This window comes from Electrona antarctica, assembly GCF_951216825.1.
Source record: "Electrona antarctica genome assembly, chromosome: 3".
NCBI lineage: Eukaryota > Metazoa > Chordata > Actinopteri > Myctophiformes > Myctophidae > Electrona > Electrona antarctica.
In genome coordinates this window covers 52,134,710-52,149,328 of record NC_136808.1, presented here as the reverse complement: position 1 = coordinate 52,149,328, position 14,619 = coordinate 52,134,710, and the positions used below count along the sequence as shown (strand labels likewise).

At 43.6% G+C, this 14,619-nt stretch overlaps 1 protein-coding gene across 2 annotated transcripts in view; it reads left to right on the top strand.

Annotated features, from left to right (window-relative positions):
- Positions 1-14,619, top strand: part of zfhx3b (zinc finger homeobox 3b) — a 208,202-nt gene that overhangs the window by 176,568 nt on the left and 17,015 nt on the right. For both annotated transcript variants that reach the window (XM_079496881.1, XM_079496880.1), the window contains exons 7-8: positions 11,327-11,460; positions 12,239-12,439. In XM_079496881.1, coding sequence (XP_079353007.1) covers positions 11,327-11,460; positions 12,239-12,439 — 335 coding nt within the window. The remainder of the gene's footprint in view (positions 1-11,326; positions 11,461-12,238; positions 12,440-14,619) is intronic.

Here is a 14,619-nt window from a genome sequence, read left to right as displayed (position 1 = left end):
GCACAGACACACACACACGCACAGACACACGCACACACACCTGATGTTAAATGTGATCAGATGGGTATATTCCTCTCCATGGTGTAACAGGTGCAGGTTATGGTTTCCGTGGAGGGAGGGGCCTAAAGATGAAGGGAGGAGACATATGAGTTTTGGCTTACCTTAGAACAAGCCATGATTGATGTGTGATGATAGCATACGTGTTGCACATGTGCGTTGCCACTTGTGAACATTTGGTAGTGGTAATAACATTATTGTCTATTTTTCACTATAGTGACCTAAGCAGTTTAAAAACATATCAAGTAGCAGATCTACAAGCTCACAACAGGTCACATCACGACACATTACGGGCTTTTAGATTTTTTGTTTGTTGCTATTTTTGAAATATGACTTAAATGGTTAATGCGTAGGTCTGCTATTTTTGAAAAATCGTGAAAATATTTATTTCAGAAAACTGGAGGAGCCAAGGAGGACTGTAACATTACGTCTATATTTGTCTAGAGACATATAAAGCAAAGGGTGTTTCCCAGTGTCTTGTCAGGACTTATGGAGGTGTTTTTTTAATAAAGTAGTTCTCAAACATTTTCATGACAAATTAAATATGCATGCATTAGTCTGCTGTGGACCCCCAATTGAAAAGGTTTTGTGTCAGGGACCCCCAGGGACCCCCAGAAGAGAAGATTGTTTTTATTTTTTTATTTTTTACTTCCAAATTATAATAAAAATCACCCACATTATTTTCAATATTTATTATTTTTTGTTGTGAGCTTGTTAAGAAGTGTCCGTGTGGGAGTATATTTATTCTTCTTCCTCACAATGCTACAAGTTATCAAAATGTAATATTTGTATTATTATTATTTTTATTTTTAAGGATGAATTTGATATCTCTCTGAAAACAATGCTGACAGTTAAGCCATTCCTTATGCAATGGAACAGAGCTCTGATAATTCTGACACAACAGTTGGAGGCCTGGATGTGCTGCGTCACACTTGTCTAACTCCCCCTGTTACTGAAGGAAGTTTTGATTTACACGAGTCAGGTTAACCAATTCTGACCTGAGATCAGATTCTAAAAATGTCTTCTACATCCTGACAGTTTTCTGAAAAAGCTATGTTTCTATGTCAGTGGTTCTTCGATTTAAAAAAAATAGCAGACCTACAAGTTCGTAGCGCGCCACTCGGTGGCGCGCTACGAGCTTGTAGATCTGCTATTTTTCAATAGCTAAAGCATAACATAATGCTAACACCAAAAGTGGTTCCCGCCCAAAATGGGTTAAAAGCTGGAAAACAATTCAGACCTTTTTCATACCTAAGATTTCTTTCTTTCCTTCTTTCAAAGTACAGCAAAAAAAGAAAGTTCATCACACTGTTTGAAGCCCAGCCTTTGTAAAATGTCTTTGATATTAGAAGTTCTATTTTAAATGAGGCTGAGTTGTTTATGCTCCTTGAAAGGGCGACACTCCTCTTTGATGGGAAGAAATAATGATATGCATGCCTGCCTGAATATGTGCTAAAAGTATATTTTAGCACATCAAAATAAAGCACTTTAAAAAGCATTAAAATGAGCTGGCCGATTAATAATTCACTCATACCTGTGGTGCTCAGGAAGAAGACGGCTCGCATTAGGAGTCCTCTTTTTTTGAAAGGCATGCGATTTGATACAAGCATATTCAGTTCCTTCCCTACCCTCTGTCAGTCGCTAATCACCAAATAAGTGTGTTTCTGTGTTTTCACAAAGGAAGAGATGTGCTTGCATATGAAAAATTTACAGCTTCCCAGCAGCTTATTAGAAACGCTTAGTTAAAAATAGCGTGTGCATTAGGGAACCAGGTCTGGAGTTCTGTTTGATGTCAGTGAAAAGGTGGGTGGGTTGGAGGCTGGGGTGCAGAGGAGGGGGCAAGATTGTGCTGTCAGCTATAAGAAAGGTACAGCAGACTGACTCTGCTTAATGGAAGGAACCCTGTTTTATACTTTTAACATTGTTATGATGGATGGATACAGTGGCCATTCAAAGGAAGTGCACCTTACTGTATCTCCTGTGTAGGGGGGGGGGGGGGCAGTAGGAAAATCCCAGAATGCATTTGGTAAACAGAGGAGCTTTTGTTTTGGTTGATGACTGTCTGAATATGTCTGCCTGATAGACACACAGGTGTGTGTGTGTGTGTGTGTGTGTGTGTGTGTGTGTGTGTGTGTGTGTGTGTGTGTGTGCGTGCGTGCGTGCGTGCGTGCGTGCGTGCGTGCGTGCGTGCGTGCGTGCGTGCGTGCGTGCGTGCGTGCGTGCGTGCGTGCGTGCGTGCGTGCGTGCGTGCGTGCGTGCGTGCGTGCGTGCGTGCGTGCTACAGCTACACTCCTCTGTGTACAGGCGTCAGAGGCAGAGCTAACCTGCTATTTAAATAAGTGTCTGAAAGGTGCTCAGCCTTGCGCTGTCTGATGTGGAGCTGCTTCTATGGTCCGTCATTAGAAGTGTTGAAGTGTTCCCTCTCATCCTTGTCATGCCACTATTGGAACAGAGCGCCGCAACATTGTTCCTTTACAAATGACAGTCACTGTCATACAGGCGGAATTAGCGAACACAGAAGAAAGGCTTTCCCCCCCCTTCCTTTTCCTTTTTAAAGCCACTGTCAATCTTATTTTTCTTCTTTCTTGGTGCCAGAGCTCCTCTGTATTCATTAAAATCATTTAGAAATACATCAGATTGCCTCCTATGTAAAATGCACATGTGTTCCACATGTCACATCTTGAAAGATGGCTTCATTATTCTGTTGCTTTTCATTTTCCTCCAAAGAGCAAACATGTGCACAAATACTTGCATGCAAACATGCACAATAACTATGCACACAGACTGCAGATAATATGCATAGCAGCTGTTTCATAATTATATATCATCAGAGAGAGAGAGAGAGAGAGAGAGAGAGAGAGAGAGAGAAAGAGAGAGAGAGAAGGGCGGAAGACAAAGATGTAAAGCTGCAATTTTAGGAAGAATACAAAAATCCTTACTTGTTTGAACAATAAAGACTGCGTTGGCACTGCAGTAATCCAAGGGGCCATTTATAAAGTTAGGGATAAAATATTTATACATGGCCAGCCGTGGGAGCTTTGTTCACCTAACTGAGACAGCATTAGTGAAATGGACAGGGTTCTGCTGAGAGAGGGATCCATACTGTTATTAAGGCAGGTGGTGTATTAATGTAACATCTTAATGCATAGCAATGAGGGCAAAGAGTATACAGTATATTATAGTAAAATCCTCAGTGTCAATTTAACTCATAAGAGTGCATACTGTACATTTAACCATTGGATAAGGAGACATTTCTCTGCAAATGAGCTTCATGTTCCTATTCCTGTTCCATGCCCCTTGTCATGCCTTTATCATTATGGAAGTTGGACTGAGAGAAGGCTGGGAAAATGATATTGCTGCACGGGTCATTCACCTTCTGCCACTAGCAAAGCACCCAATAATTGATTCCTTTCAATACCTTATGTCTAGTAGACTCATTGATTAAACGACTGTGAAGTAGGAGGATGTTTGATGCGTGTGTGCGTGTGTGTGTGTGTGTGTGTGCGTGCGTGCGTGCGTGCGTGCGTGCGTGCGTGCGTGCGTGCGTGCGTGCGTGCGTGCGTGCGTGCGTGCGTGCGTGCGTGCGTGCGTGCGTACATGTTCAACTGTTCATTCGTGCTGCCCGTTGGGATGTTTGTTGCAAACAGGAGATGTGTGCCTTTGTGCTGGTTGTCAGATACTGTAGTGTAGTGACTGTAGTCTGTTGACGACGTTAGAGCCTGTCTGGTTGATGAACATGACGTTTAGCACCCCCTAGATGCAGCAGAGAGCCATTGCTTACTGTGCTCACATACTGTACTCTGCTAGACTCTGTGGTCAGTGTTAATAATCAGATGGCTCACACTGGAATGGACAAGACAACTACTTGGCACAGTAATCCTAAAGATAGGTTTATGTCTAGTAATTACAGTCTAGATGTCTAGACTGAATTCTAACAACAATATGTGGTTGAAGATACAAAAATAAATAACAATAATCTCTAGACTAAATAGTATCTGAAGATGACAATCTCTGTTATAGTAATAGTTTATTTATTTCAAAACAATGTTTTAATGGAATGCTACTGTTATACTCCACTGGCAACCAGCATACATGTTATGGTGATTTGTTGTGGCTGTTAAGCGGTATGTATGACATGAAGTCAGGGGATAGTAGTAAAAATGTTTACATATTCATATCATGTCCTTTGAGCACTTGTCATCCCTCAAATTATAATTATTGTTGTCTTTGAAGATAATACATCATAAATTGTTCTTGTTTGCGAGCCAGCTCCCTGAAAGCCCATGTGTTTATGAGTTTTACCACCAGTATCTAATGGGCCTGGGTTATGGCCGCATCTGGGAGCGTCCTTTAAAGGTGAACACCACGTCAGCCTTCTGTTCCATCGCCTGGAGATTAATAACCCTGCCACTAATTAATATCTCCTTTTAATTTCTTCAATTTAAATTTGCCTTCACTGCACCCATGCCTTTAGGCCTATGCAATATTCGCTCTCCCTCCCACGCACTCTCCCACACTCTCTCTTTCTCTCTCCCGCGCTCTCTCTCTCTCTCTCTCTCTCTCTCTCTCTCTCTCTCTCTCTCTCTCTCTCTCTCTCTCTCTCTCTCTCTCTCTCTCTCTCTCTGTCTCTCTCTCTTAACCCCTGTCTGTCTGTCTTTTTGACACAATGCATTTTCATGTAACTATTGTTTAAATTAATTTAATATAGGCAGACCTTCACACCAAGCATAGGGAGAAATGATTCAATATAGAGCTTTAATATGAAGTGCTTTGTATGAGGCCTTGGTTGTAATTTTCTTTATTTGAAATTAATTGATGCAAAGTAATTACCTGAGGAATAGGTGGTGAAATTGAACACAGGCCTTTGTCGCTCAAGGCTGTAGATTAAAAAGCGTGGACACAAATGGGAAGAAGAAAAGATAATATTAGGTTATTGCCAGCATATGTATTAAAGGTGAATGACTTGACAAGGAGTTGAAATTTCTTCTCAATAATACTAATGGTGTGTGTGTGTGTGTGTGTGTGTGTGTTTGTGTGTGTGTGTGTGTGTGTGTGTGTGTGTGTGTGTGTGTGTGTGTGTGTGTGTGTGTGTGTGTGTGTGTGTGTGTGTGTGTGTGTGTGTGTATGTACACGCACGCATGTGTGTTTGTGTGTACGTGCGTGTGCATGGGTGCGTTTGTGTGTGCGCATGCGTATGTGTGTGTGCCTGCGTGCGTGCACGAATGTCATGTGGAACATGAGGAAGATGTTAGCAGCTCTCTGTCATGTGTACACAGTTTATTGAAGGTAGAAAAGAAGTAGACATTCTGGACAGGGCTAGAGACATTCCAATTCTACAACAGTGTGTAGTGTAATTTGAGCCTACACTGCAAAATCCTCTTGTAGGAATGGGAAGGAAGTGGCTTTTCTAGTTTAGGAGTCGGACTGTGGCAGAAAGAGCATGCGGCCTGCCTGCCATTGATGGAGCCTATAGCCTACTGTGGTTTATTGTATTTACGACCGGAGGTTTGAGGCTGCCAATGCGGAACGTGGTCCCTCGGAATGAGGGTCTGGGATTTAAGAGATGGCAATGACCTCATCGTTCTCTCTCCTGGGCCCATCAGGGGATAGTCCCTCTCCAACAGTTGGCCATGCATCGTCTGCCAGTGGGTGTGGGATTCCATACACACCTTCTTGTCCAGTGGCAGTCACTCAGGAGGTGGAGCGGATATTTTGGAACCAGTAGGTTCCCGGTTGGATCCCAGACTCCTCCTGACGTGCAGTAATATTGTCCCTCAAACCTTAGTGTGCACAATTAGCCACATCGTCCACAATACGGATACCTCTTTGTACGGTCAAAGTAGATGACACAATACTGGTCCTGGAAGTTTTCAATGGCGGAGGACCTGTTGTGTTAATTCAGTATGTCTCGTGTCGGTCACTCACTCCAGCTGCCATCTTTTTTCCTCTTGAAAGCACAACAAGGCTGTGATTGCTCCAGAGACCTGGGCAGTGTGCTGACAGCCCCTTTCCTGTCTGAGTAATGCAGCCCAGCAACGGGAGGTGAGACAAGGTGCCAAAGTCCAATTCACTTACGGGACTCGACAGCACAAAAGCCCCTGGTTTACGGAAAAGGGCTATGAATTAATAATCACCTAATTGACTCGTACATTTTTTTTACCCTCGGCTACTTTGCCTTTTGTGCTTTCAGATGAAAGCCTGGTCTGTGTATCTGTCAGGAAAGGTTTGGTGTTGTTGGGAGAGCAATGCAGGAGAGGTCAGTGTCACAGACAGGCTTCTGACAGACACTAATGTCACAGAGGCACCCATGGTATTCTGTCTAAGGGATGCATGTGGATGGGACTAACGTCACTAATGGGTCTAACACGGCCCTCACTGTGTAATGGACTTTCCTGGCGGTGACAGTAGAATTCCATGACAGAAAAATGGGAAAAACACTGAAACCTAAGTTCATTAATTGCATATTATCTTTTATATAAGCTCCCTGGGGCTAAAGCCACGGGTGTAACTTAAGCGAGAAAACCCAGGGTTCACCTCTGGACTGGACCAGTCATTGTTTGTGCGTCTGTGCTCTTGTGTGATTGCAAAGTTGTCCTTGTGTGGAGGCCAGTGCTCATGCATTACTGTAGTAGTCCCAGGAGACGCATAGCCCCCTCCGTCAGGACCCAATGTTCTGGTCACGGGCCCTGCTAATAGATTTGGCAGGCTCAAGTGCACACCCATGTTCTGATAGCAGCCCGGTCGCGCCATGTTAGACTGCGCCGAATGGGGCAAGGAGGAAAAAAAGAAAAATCAGTGTTTTTATTGCTCTCTGTATTGGTTCTGGTATGTTCTCCAGCCTTACGCTGTGTTGCTCACTTCTTTTTTTTCTCATCACACCTGACAAGGAAAAACAGGATACAGTAGCTGGGTGTTAGTCACGGGGTTGGTGACAGAAGTGGGTTTTGGGATTCTTGAGAGGGAGCGATTGATCAGATTTATGGACTCCTAACTGGCCATGACACGGAAAGACATGCGCTCTGAGTAAGCCTCACCGGCAGCCTGTCGCTCTCTCACTTTCCCTCTCCCACTCTCATAAATACACACACACACAGACACGTCAGACACACACACACACACACACACACACACACACACACACACACACACACACACACACACACACACACACACACACACACACACACACACACACACACACACACACACACACACACCTGGCCCTCCACTCTACTCTACGGCCCCTTCAAGTAAAACAACTGCTCATTTCAGCTCTCTGGTGTTAATTAAGTGTTAATTTAGAGACTTGCATTCTCTCTAATTAATTACGCCGTTTTATCTCACTCATCATTAGGCTGAGATGATGCTTGTGTTTACTTGTGTCTTACAACATGTTTACCTTCTTAAGAAGCTACAATCCGTAAGTGTTATGCTCTCCCGAGAGACGATGAACGATGTCTGAAGTACCTACAATAAAGATGGCGGTGCATCTAGAGTCCAGCCCGGTGTGCCGTCTGCTTCAAATAACTTTATTGACATTAGCTATGTTGTTATTCTTTCTTTGGGGAAATCCATGACATTTTTTTTCTCATAGAGACAGAGAGAATGTCTCGCGATGTGTGAAGCTGCAGATCGGCTATTTTTGCTAGTCTTTGTATGACCAAGTATACAGTATACAGTACACTACATGTATATACAAGGCTTATGTGGTTACCGTACTCTTGTCAGAGTTAAATTAACCCACAAGGGTCCATTTTTATACTTTTACAGATAAATGAACAGTTTTACTGTGTAGACCTGGGACTGGAAGCGCAGTGCATTGCACATATTGGCATGGGAAAGATCAAGTACAGTCAAATCCTAATAAAAAAATCACACCCGTGTGAACTGAGTGGTGCAAGGTCTTATATAGCCTGATCAGCTGTGGTCTGACGTAATGTCAGTGACCATAGTAACCATGCTCATTCTTTTGAGGGACAGGTACACAAACACACACACACACGGGTACTAACAAAGCCAGTTGTTGGAGTGGTTTGCACCACTCAAAAAATCAACAACAAAACAACAGCAACCCTCATGTTTGCTATTGATGACACTCCCTTTTTCTCCGAGAGGGGAGTATACATAGAGTATAAAGAAGGATAGAGGCTGAACCGGCGCGATACTCTTACCACTAGGGTCCAGTGCTTCAACGTTGGAGAGCCTCACTGGGGCCTTGGGAGTAGGAGTAAGTAAAAACAGGAGTGGAGGACTGGAGGTGGAGTGAAGTGGAGTTGAAGAGCAGGAGTTGCAGGCAGAGGAGGAAGAAGTTGCAAGGACAGTGTCATGACTGAGAGGTTAATGTCAGGCGAATGGGAGGTTCTTTTTGTTTAACATTTCCTTTGTTTATTGGTGGATGTGTTTAATAGGATTGACTGTGACTGGACTCTAATAGCTCCTCCCTGGCTGATCCCAGTGTCTCTGGGAGATCCAGCCTCTGTCCAAAGCCAAGGTCCCCCACTGGGTAATCAGCTCAGCTGCCTCCGTCCTGATTGGACCTGACATTTTAATGTCTGGAGCAGGAGCGTGGTCAGCCCTGTTTAACCTGACCCCCGCCACACCGCCCCTCCCCTACCGATGCCCCCTGTTCTCAATTTGCCCTTCCAGCACTGTACAAATCAGGCCAAATTTAACTCTTTATGGGCTCGTTAGAGGTCGACAAGACACCTCCTTAAGTTTCACAGTGAATTCTTTCCACCGGCGGTGAGGCGCTGAGTTTCTGCCAGTTCCACCATGCTGGCTCCTTTACGAGCTACAGCTTAGCTGCTTATTTCTGCTCAGCTGTGATGCCGCCTCTGTTTCATTTTGTGCTCCCACTCCCTCCCTCCCTCACTCCCTCCCTCCTCCCTCTCTCTCTCTCCCTCCCTCTCTCTCTCTAATCTATCTCTCTCTCTCTCTCATCCTCTCTTTCTCCTTGGCTTTTTTATAAAGGAGAGAGCAGTTCTCTGGTTAGTTGAGCAGAAGCTGGTCTTGTGAGGCCTTTGCTCAGTGGGGTATCAGAGAGGCCTTGCTCAGTGGGGAATCAGAGAGGGAAAGCCATGGTTTTGTTAATACCGCTGTAGGTTCATAGGTTGTATTAAGAGGATTAGCTGTGCGATACATCTTGCTGGCGAGTACTTGGCGCCCGCACTGACTGTAGAGAAAGGACGTTTCGTCAAAGATGAGCAGCTACCTGACAATTAGCCCCTTTGTTATATCTCAACACACAACTCTGAGCAGCGAAGCGTGACTGCTTCGTACACCATGGGTATATTTGGCTAAGCAGTAGTGTAATGCCCTCTAGCTATTTTGAAAACATGCGCTTTGTTTTATCATAGCTACACTAATATAACTGAAAGACTAGGATGTGGCAACTATATGCAATCTTATATTATTGTGTCTAAAATCACTGTTTCTCAACCAATACGTTGGTCTACAGACCACTAGTGGTCCATGGCATAATTGCAGGTGGTCCATGGGAAAATGTTTTAAAATCCATCAAAAGTTGGTGTCTGTGATATCTTGTTATGCTAAATATAAATTGTTGTTGGGTTGGGTTGGTCCTTGTAGATATTTTGAAATAATGCTAGCGATCCAGAGCTCAGAGAAGGTTCAGAACCACTGGTTAAAAGTATACACAGAGTTTGGTTTTGATGGCAGGAGGAGGTTAGTGTCTGTTCCTGATGGCAGGAGGAGGTTAGTGTCTGTTCCTGATGGCAGGAGGAGGTTAGTGTCTGTTCCTGATGGCAGGAGGAGGTTAGTGTCTGTTCCTGATGGCAGGAGGAGGTTAGTGTCTGTTCCATTGTCATAGTAGATCTAATACAATACAGCGGAGGTGGCTTGGCTGGTTATACAAGTTCTAATTAAGTAGAGCAATGCACTGGCACTGACTTGCTGCGTAGGCACAAAGCGCAAGGGGATATTCATGCTATAATATTAATATTATGATAATATTCCGTTACTATATACGGGTACCTTATTATATACCTTTTGTTGTTGCTTACATTAGCTGTTACTCAAGACACATACTGTATGCAAGCGTTTCCTACGGATGTAAGAGTTCATTTGCTGTGTCTGCACTTGCTGTGCTCACTTGCTGTGTAAGCACAAAATACTAGGGGGATATTCCAAGAATGGTCAGGCTATAGGTCACCATTTCCACAAGGGTTTCAGGATTTTTACCACAACAATTTGTAAAGCTCTAATTTCATGTCATCCTCAGCAGAGGAACCTGTATCTTTGGTAATGGCTTCATCTGACATGTTCTTTGGTCATCCACTGGTCATGAATGCCTTGGAATAAATCAAATAAATCTTAAGATTCTTCCTCAGCTGGTTTTCAATTTGCTTACGCTGACTGATTGCTCGAGTTATTGACAGTAACAAGCTGGTTGAAAATAAAGACAGTGTTTACTGTAAACCTTTTTGAAGAGATTGTACTGTTTAGACTTTCTTGTTGGCTTGTCTTATCGCTGTCAGGGTCACTTTATTATAATGATATTGCTACTATATATAGGCAGCTTTTGTTGCCGTTTCCATGAGCACAGAAGACGTAAATGAGCTGTTTTACTCAAGACACATGAGCATCACATACCAATTCAATGTTTAGAGCAGCGGAGAACACAAGGACAAATAATTATAGAGGGGGGAAAAAGTGTCTCAAATTGCATTTTGAGATGACCATTTATGGCTTCACCATAGTGCTGTCTGATGAGATAGAAAGGACGTGTGCCTCTTTTCAAGTCTGGTGAAGCCCTCAGATATGGAACCCTGCACGGCAGAGTGAAACGTAGACCCGCACAACCTGGCAAACTAATGTTTTGATTAGCTGTCTGTGGCGTTGTCTGATGTCCATACGATCCAACATTGGGAGAGACGGCGTGTCAAAGCGCGTTGGCTGTATGTCCCTCAGCGATGGCAAGTAAAAAGACTGTGGTGATTCGGAGGGAGTGTCAGGAGTTAGCTGATCAACAGTTTCCTGTTAAATACAGTTATATCCCATTTTAAGAGAGACGTTTCAAAGCCCTTCATCCACAGTGCTATTGATTGACCTCTTCCAAGGGTGATAAGTTCTCACCTTGTCTTGACATGTCTGCTTTTTTGTTTGTTTTTTTCGTGTGTGTGTGTGTGTGTGTGTGTGTGTGTGTGTGTGTGTGTGTGTGTGTGTGTGGTGTGTGTGTGTGTGTGTGTGTGTGTGTGTGTGTGTGTGTGTGTGTGTGTGTGTGTGTGTGTGTGCGTGCGATGTTTTGCAGTGTCCAGCCATTTGGAAAGGGACCAGACAGACTCCCCGGTTCCCTCTAAAAGGCCCTCTTCACGGTCAGAGACCTCAGAGAGTCCCCTCTCCTCCAAGCGTCCTCGGACGGCTGACAAAGGTGCTGCGGAGCAGGTGAGAGGACTACGAAAACTGGATTCTGAAGAAATTGGCACCGTATTGTGTTTGAATTTGGGATTCCCCCCCCCCCCCCCTTTTTTTTGGCTTATCAAAGGTTATCGCATCCTCAATTACTCTGCCCTCATTACAAGCCTTAACTTAACACATCTGATAAGATCAGGAATGTGAAGACGTGCTTCTTAGCATTTTTAGACATCTTAAAATGTAGCAGACCTTTATTACATTATGCATGATCTTTTTTTCCCCCTCCAAAATCTCCTTAAAATTTGTTTTGCCTGTCTGCTGCAGTTGCACTGCAAATTGTGCAAAAGGTAGAAAATCAATATAGCATTTGACAGATGAGAGCACTTTGAAGTGTGTGCCAAGACTCAGTGGTGCACAGTATTACCCAGTGGTCTGTGATCAGAGGGACCTGGCTGCTGGAGGGGGTCCATCTCTCCCCCTGATCTACAGCACCAGTCCTCCCACTGAGCAAGGCCCACCATGCTCATCTCCTCATCCCACTAATCTCTCTGGATGCCATGTCTCCGTCTCATTGCCACCCACAATCACAATCAGAATCAGCTTTATTGTCACATCACAGGTTTACAGGTGTGGACAAGTGGGTACAATTTATTTTCGTGCAAGCTCCATAATTTTGGTAGTTTTACGGAAAGGGGAGAAGAATAGAGATAGCAATACGAGCAGGGGAAAAAACAGCATAGAAACAGGTCAGATGGAGTGAAGGAAAGAAATGTGATGTTCCTTTTCTGGCCTTTCTCACCTTGCCCAGATGTACCAGTGCCCCTACTGCAAATTCACCAACACGGACCTGAACCGGCTCAGAATGCACGTGATGACGCAGCACTCTGTCCAGCCCATGTTCCGCTGCCCGCTCTGCCAGGACATGCTCAACAACAAGATCCACCTGCAGTTCCACCTCACACACCTCCACAGTGTGGCGCCCGACTGTGTGGATAAGCTTATTGCTACGGTGAGTCATGAGTGCGTGCGTGCGTGCGCGCCCACATCCACAGTGTTAATTTAACTCTGAGAGAGTACACATTACAGGGCCCGTTTGGTTACATCTGTACACTCTCAGAGTTACAAACTGATGTAGCATCACTAGATGCTAGATGATTGAAAGGTGGTGGGGTTGTTAGGTTGTTACACTGCTTCCTTTTAATTAATTTAATCACCCTGATCACATGTACACTCACCGCACACATTAGACAGTGTTAAATACCTTACCTTATTATTCTTAGGTAGGGTAATATTTTTTGTTAAGTGTTAAATATCTCTATATTCTGATTGTACTCATTGTTTGTTCAGTAACAGGAGTCTGTTTACTCTCTGGTAAACAGAAAATGCATTTTCAGGTCGGGATACCTATTTCATCCAATTGGGAGAGAGAACTTGCACAGCACAACACAGATTAAACACGTGTAATTGGAAGTGATGGCACTAAGACATGAGCAGACACAATTGGAACTGGAACACAATAAAATGGAAGCTAATAAATGGGTACTCGTTCCTGATTGGCTGAAAATGTTCAACCCACCTGGACATTTATTTTCTGTATATTAAAGAGTGGTAGAGACTCCAGTTACTGAACAAACGCTCTATAACAATGATTACTAACAGAATATAGTGCACCCCTCCCTCACATATTTCCCTGAACTGGCTCCCTGGCTCTAATGAAGGATGTCTCTCCTGTCTCCCATCCGCTAAATTGATGACATTTGAGCCTTTATCAAAACACAAAGGCTGCTGTTAATTGTGAAATGGCTGCAGGCCATCGCATTGACTTACTGGATGTCAGATACAGCGCAGCCTGCTAGATGCTGTTTGCCAGATTATTCTCCTCTCCTGCATAGCTCCTAATGGTGAGCCCTTTTCCCAGCTCGGTCATAATCATAGTCAGTCCGGGGAAGGTGACAGATCATTTTGTATTATATTTTAGCTCCCAGACAGTTTATTAGTTGTTTTAAATTCTTATCTTGACTCTGATCACTGACGTGCTATTCAAAATACTACCATTATTAATATTGGAATAATTATACTACAGCTTAATCAAAAATAAATAAACAGTCTATTCCCTTTTAATGAAATGCAACTTCGGGCAAGAGAAAAGATGATTATTTCCTATTAATGTAGCCTTATGAATCTCATGTGAAAAATTAATTCATTGATTGTTACAGAAAGGTTAAGCAGCGTGGCCGCCCAAAGCAAAAATCACTGTCTAAAAGCTCTCTCTACTCTCCTTATACACAGGCTACATAGCAACATTTCATTAATTAATTACTTACAGTTAACTCTGAGAATGTACAAATGCATCATTAAATTAACACCCAGGGGCGTTGTTGTGCACAGTAATGTGCATAGTCTGGCTCCTATGATAATGATAATGAACTTTATTTATATAGCACCTTTCAGAGCAAGGCTCCAAAGTGCTGTACAGTACAAGGTTAAAAAACAAAACAAAAACAGAAACAACATATAGCAAGTCACAATCAAGAGCAGTTTAAAAGCGAGAAACACAAAGGGAAAAAAGACAAAAAAATATCAACAGTTGGAAATGTACAGTCTCCTATAGCAATGGGAAAAAACATTCTATGTAGAGGTGAGTCTTTAAAAGTGACTTGAACACAGGCACAGATGGTGCTAGCCTTACATGCACCGGTAGAGCATTCCACAATCTGGGCGCCCGGGCGGCAAAAGCCCGATCACCTCTGGTGACTAGGTTCGTCCTAGGGACCTCAAGTAGGGCCCTCTCCGATGATCTGAGGATGCGTTCAGATCTCGGTGGGGACAGCATTTCAAAGATGTAGGTAGGGGCCAGCCCATTTAGGGCTTTATATGTAAAAAGTAGAATTTTGAAATCGCATCTGGCGCTCACAGGCAGCCAATGCAGAGTGGCAAGTACTGGTGTAATATGGTCTCTTTTCTTAGTGTTGGTAAGCAGTCGGGCAGCAGAATTTTGGATTAACTGTAGGCGGGATGATGTTTAACTATCATTCCAAAAGATAGATTTATACCAACAGTGATGCATTACAAGACAATGGCTGCTCTCTCTGACCAGACAGAACACACCGCGCACACACTTTCTTTTAATCCTCATCGAGGGGAAATAAAATCTTATTTGCTCTGTTGTCTTGTAAATGACTGAACAAA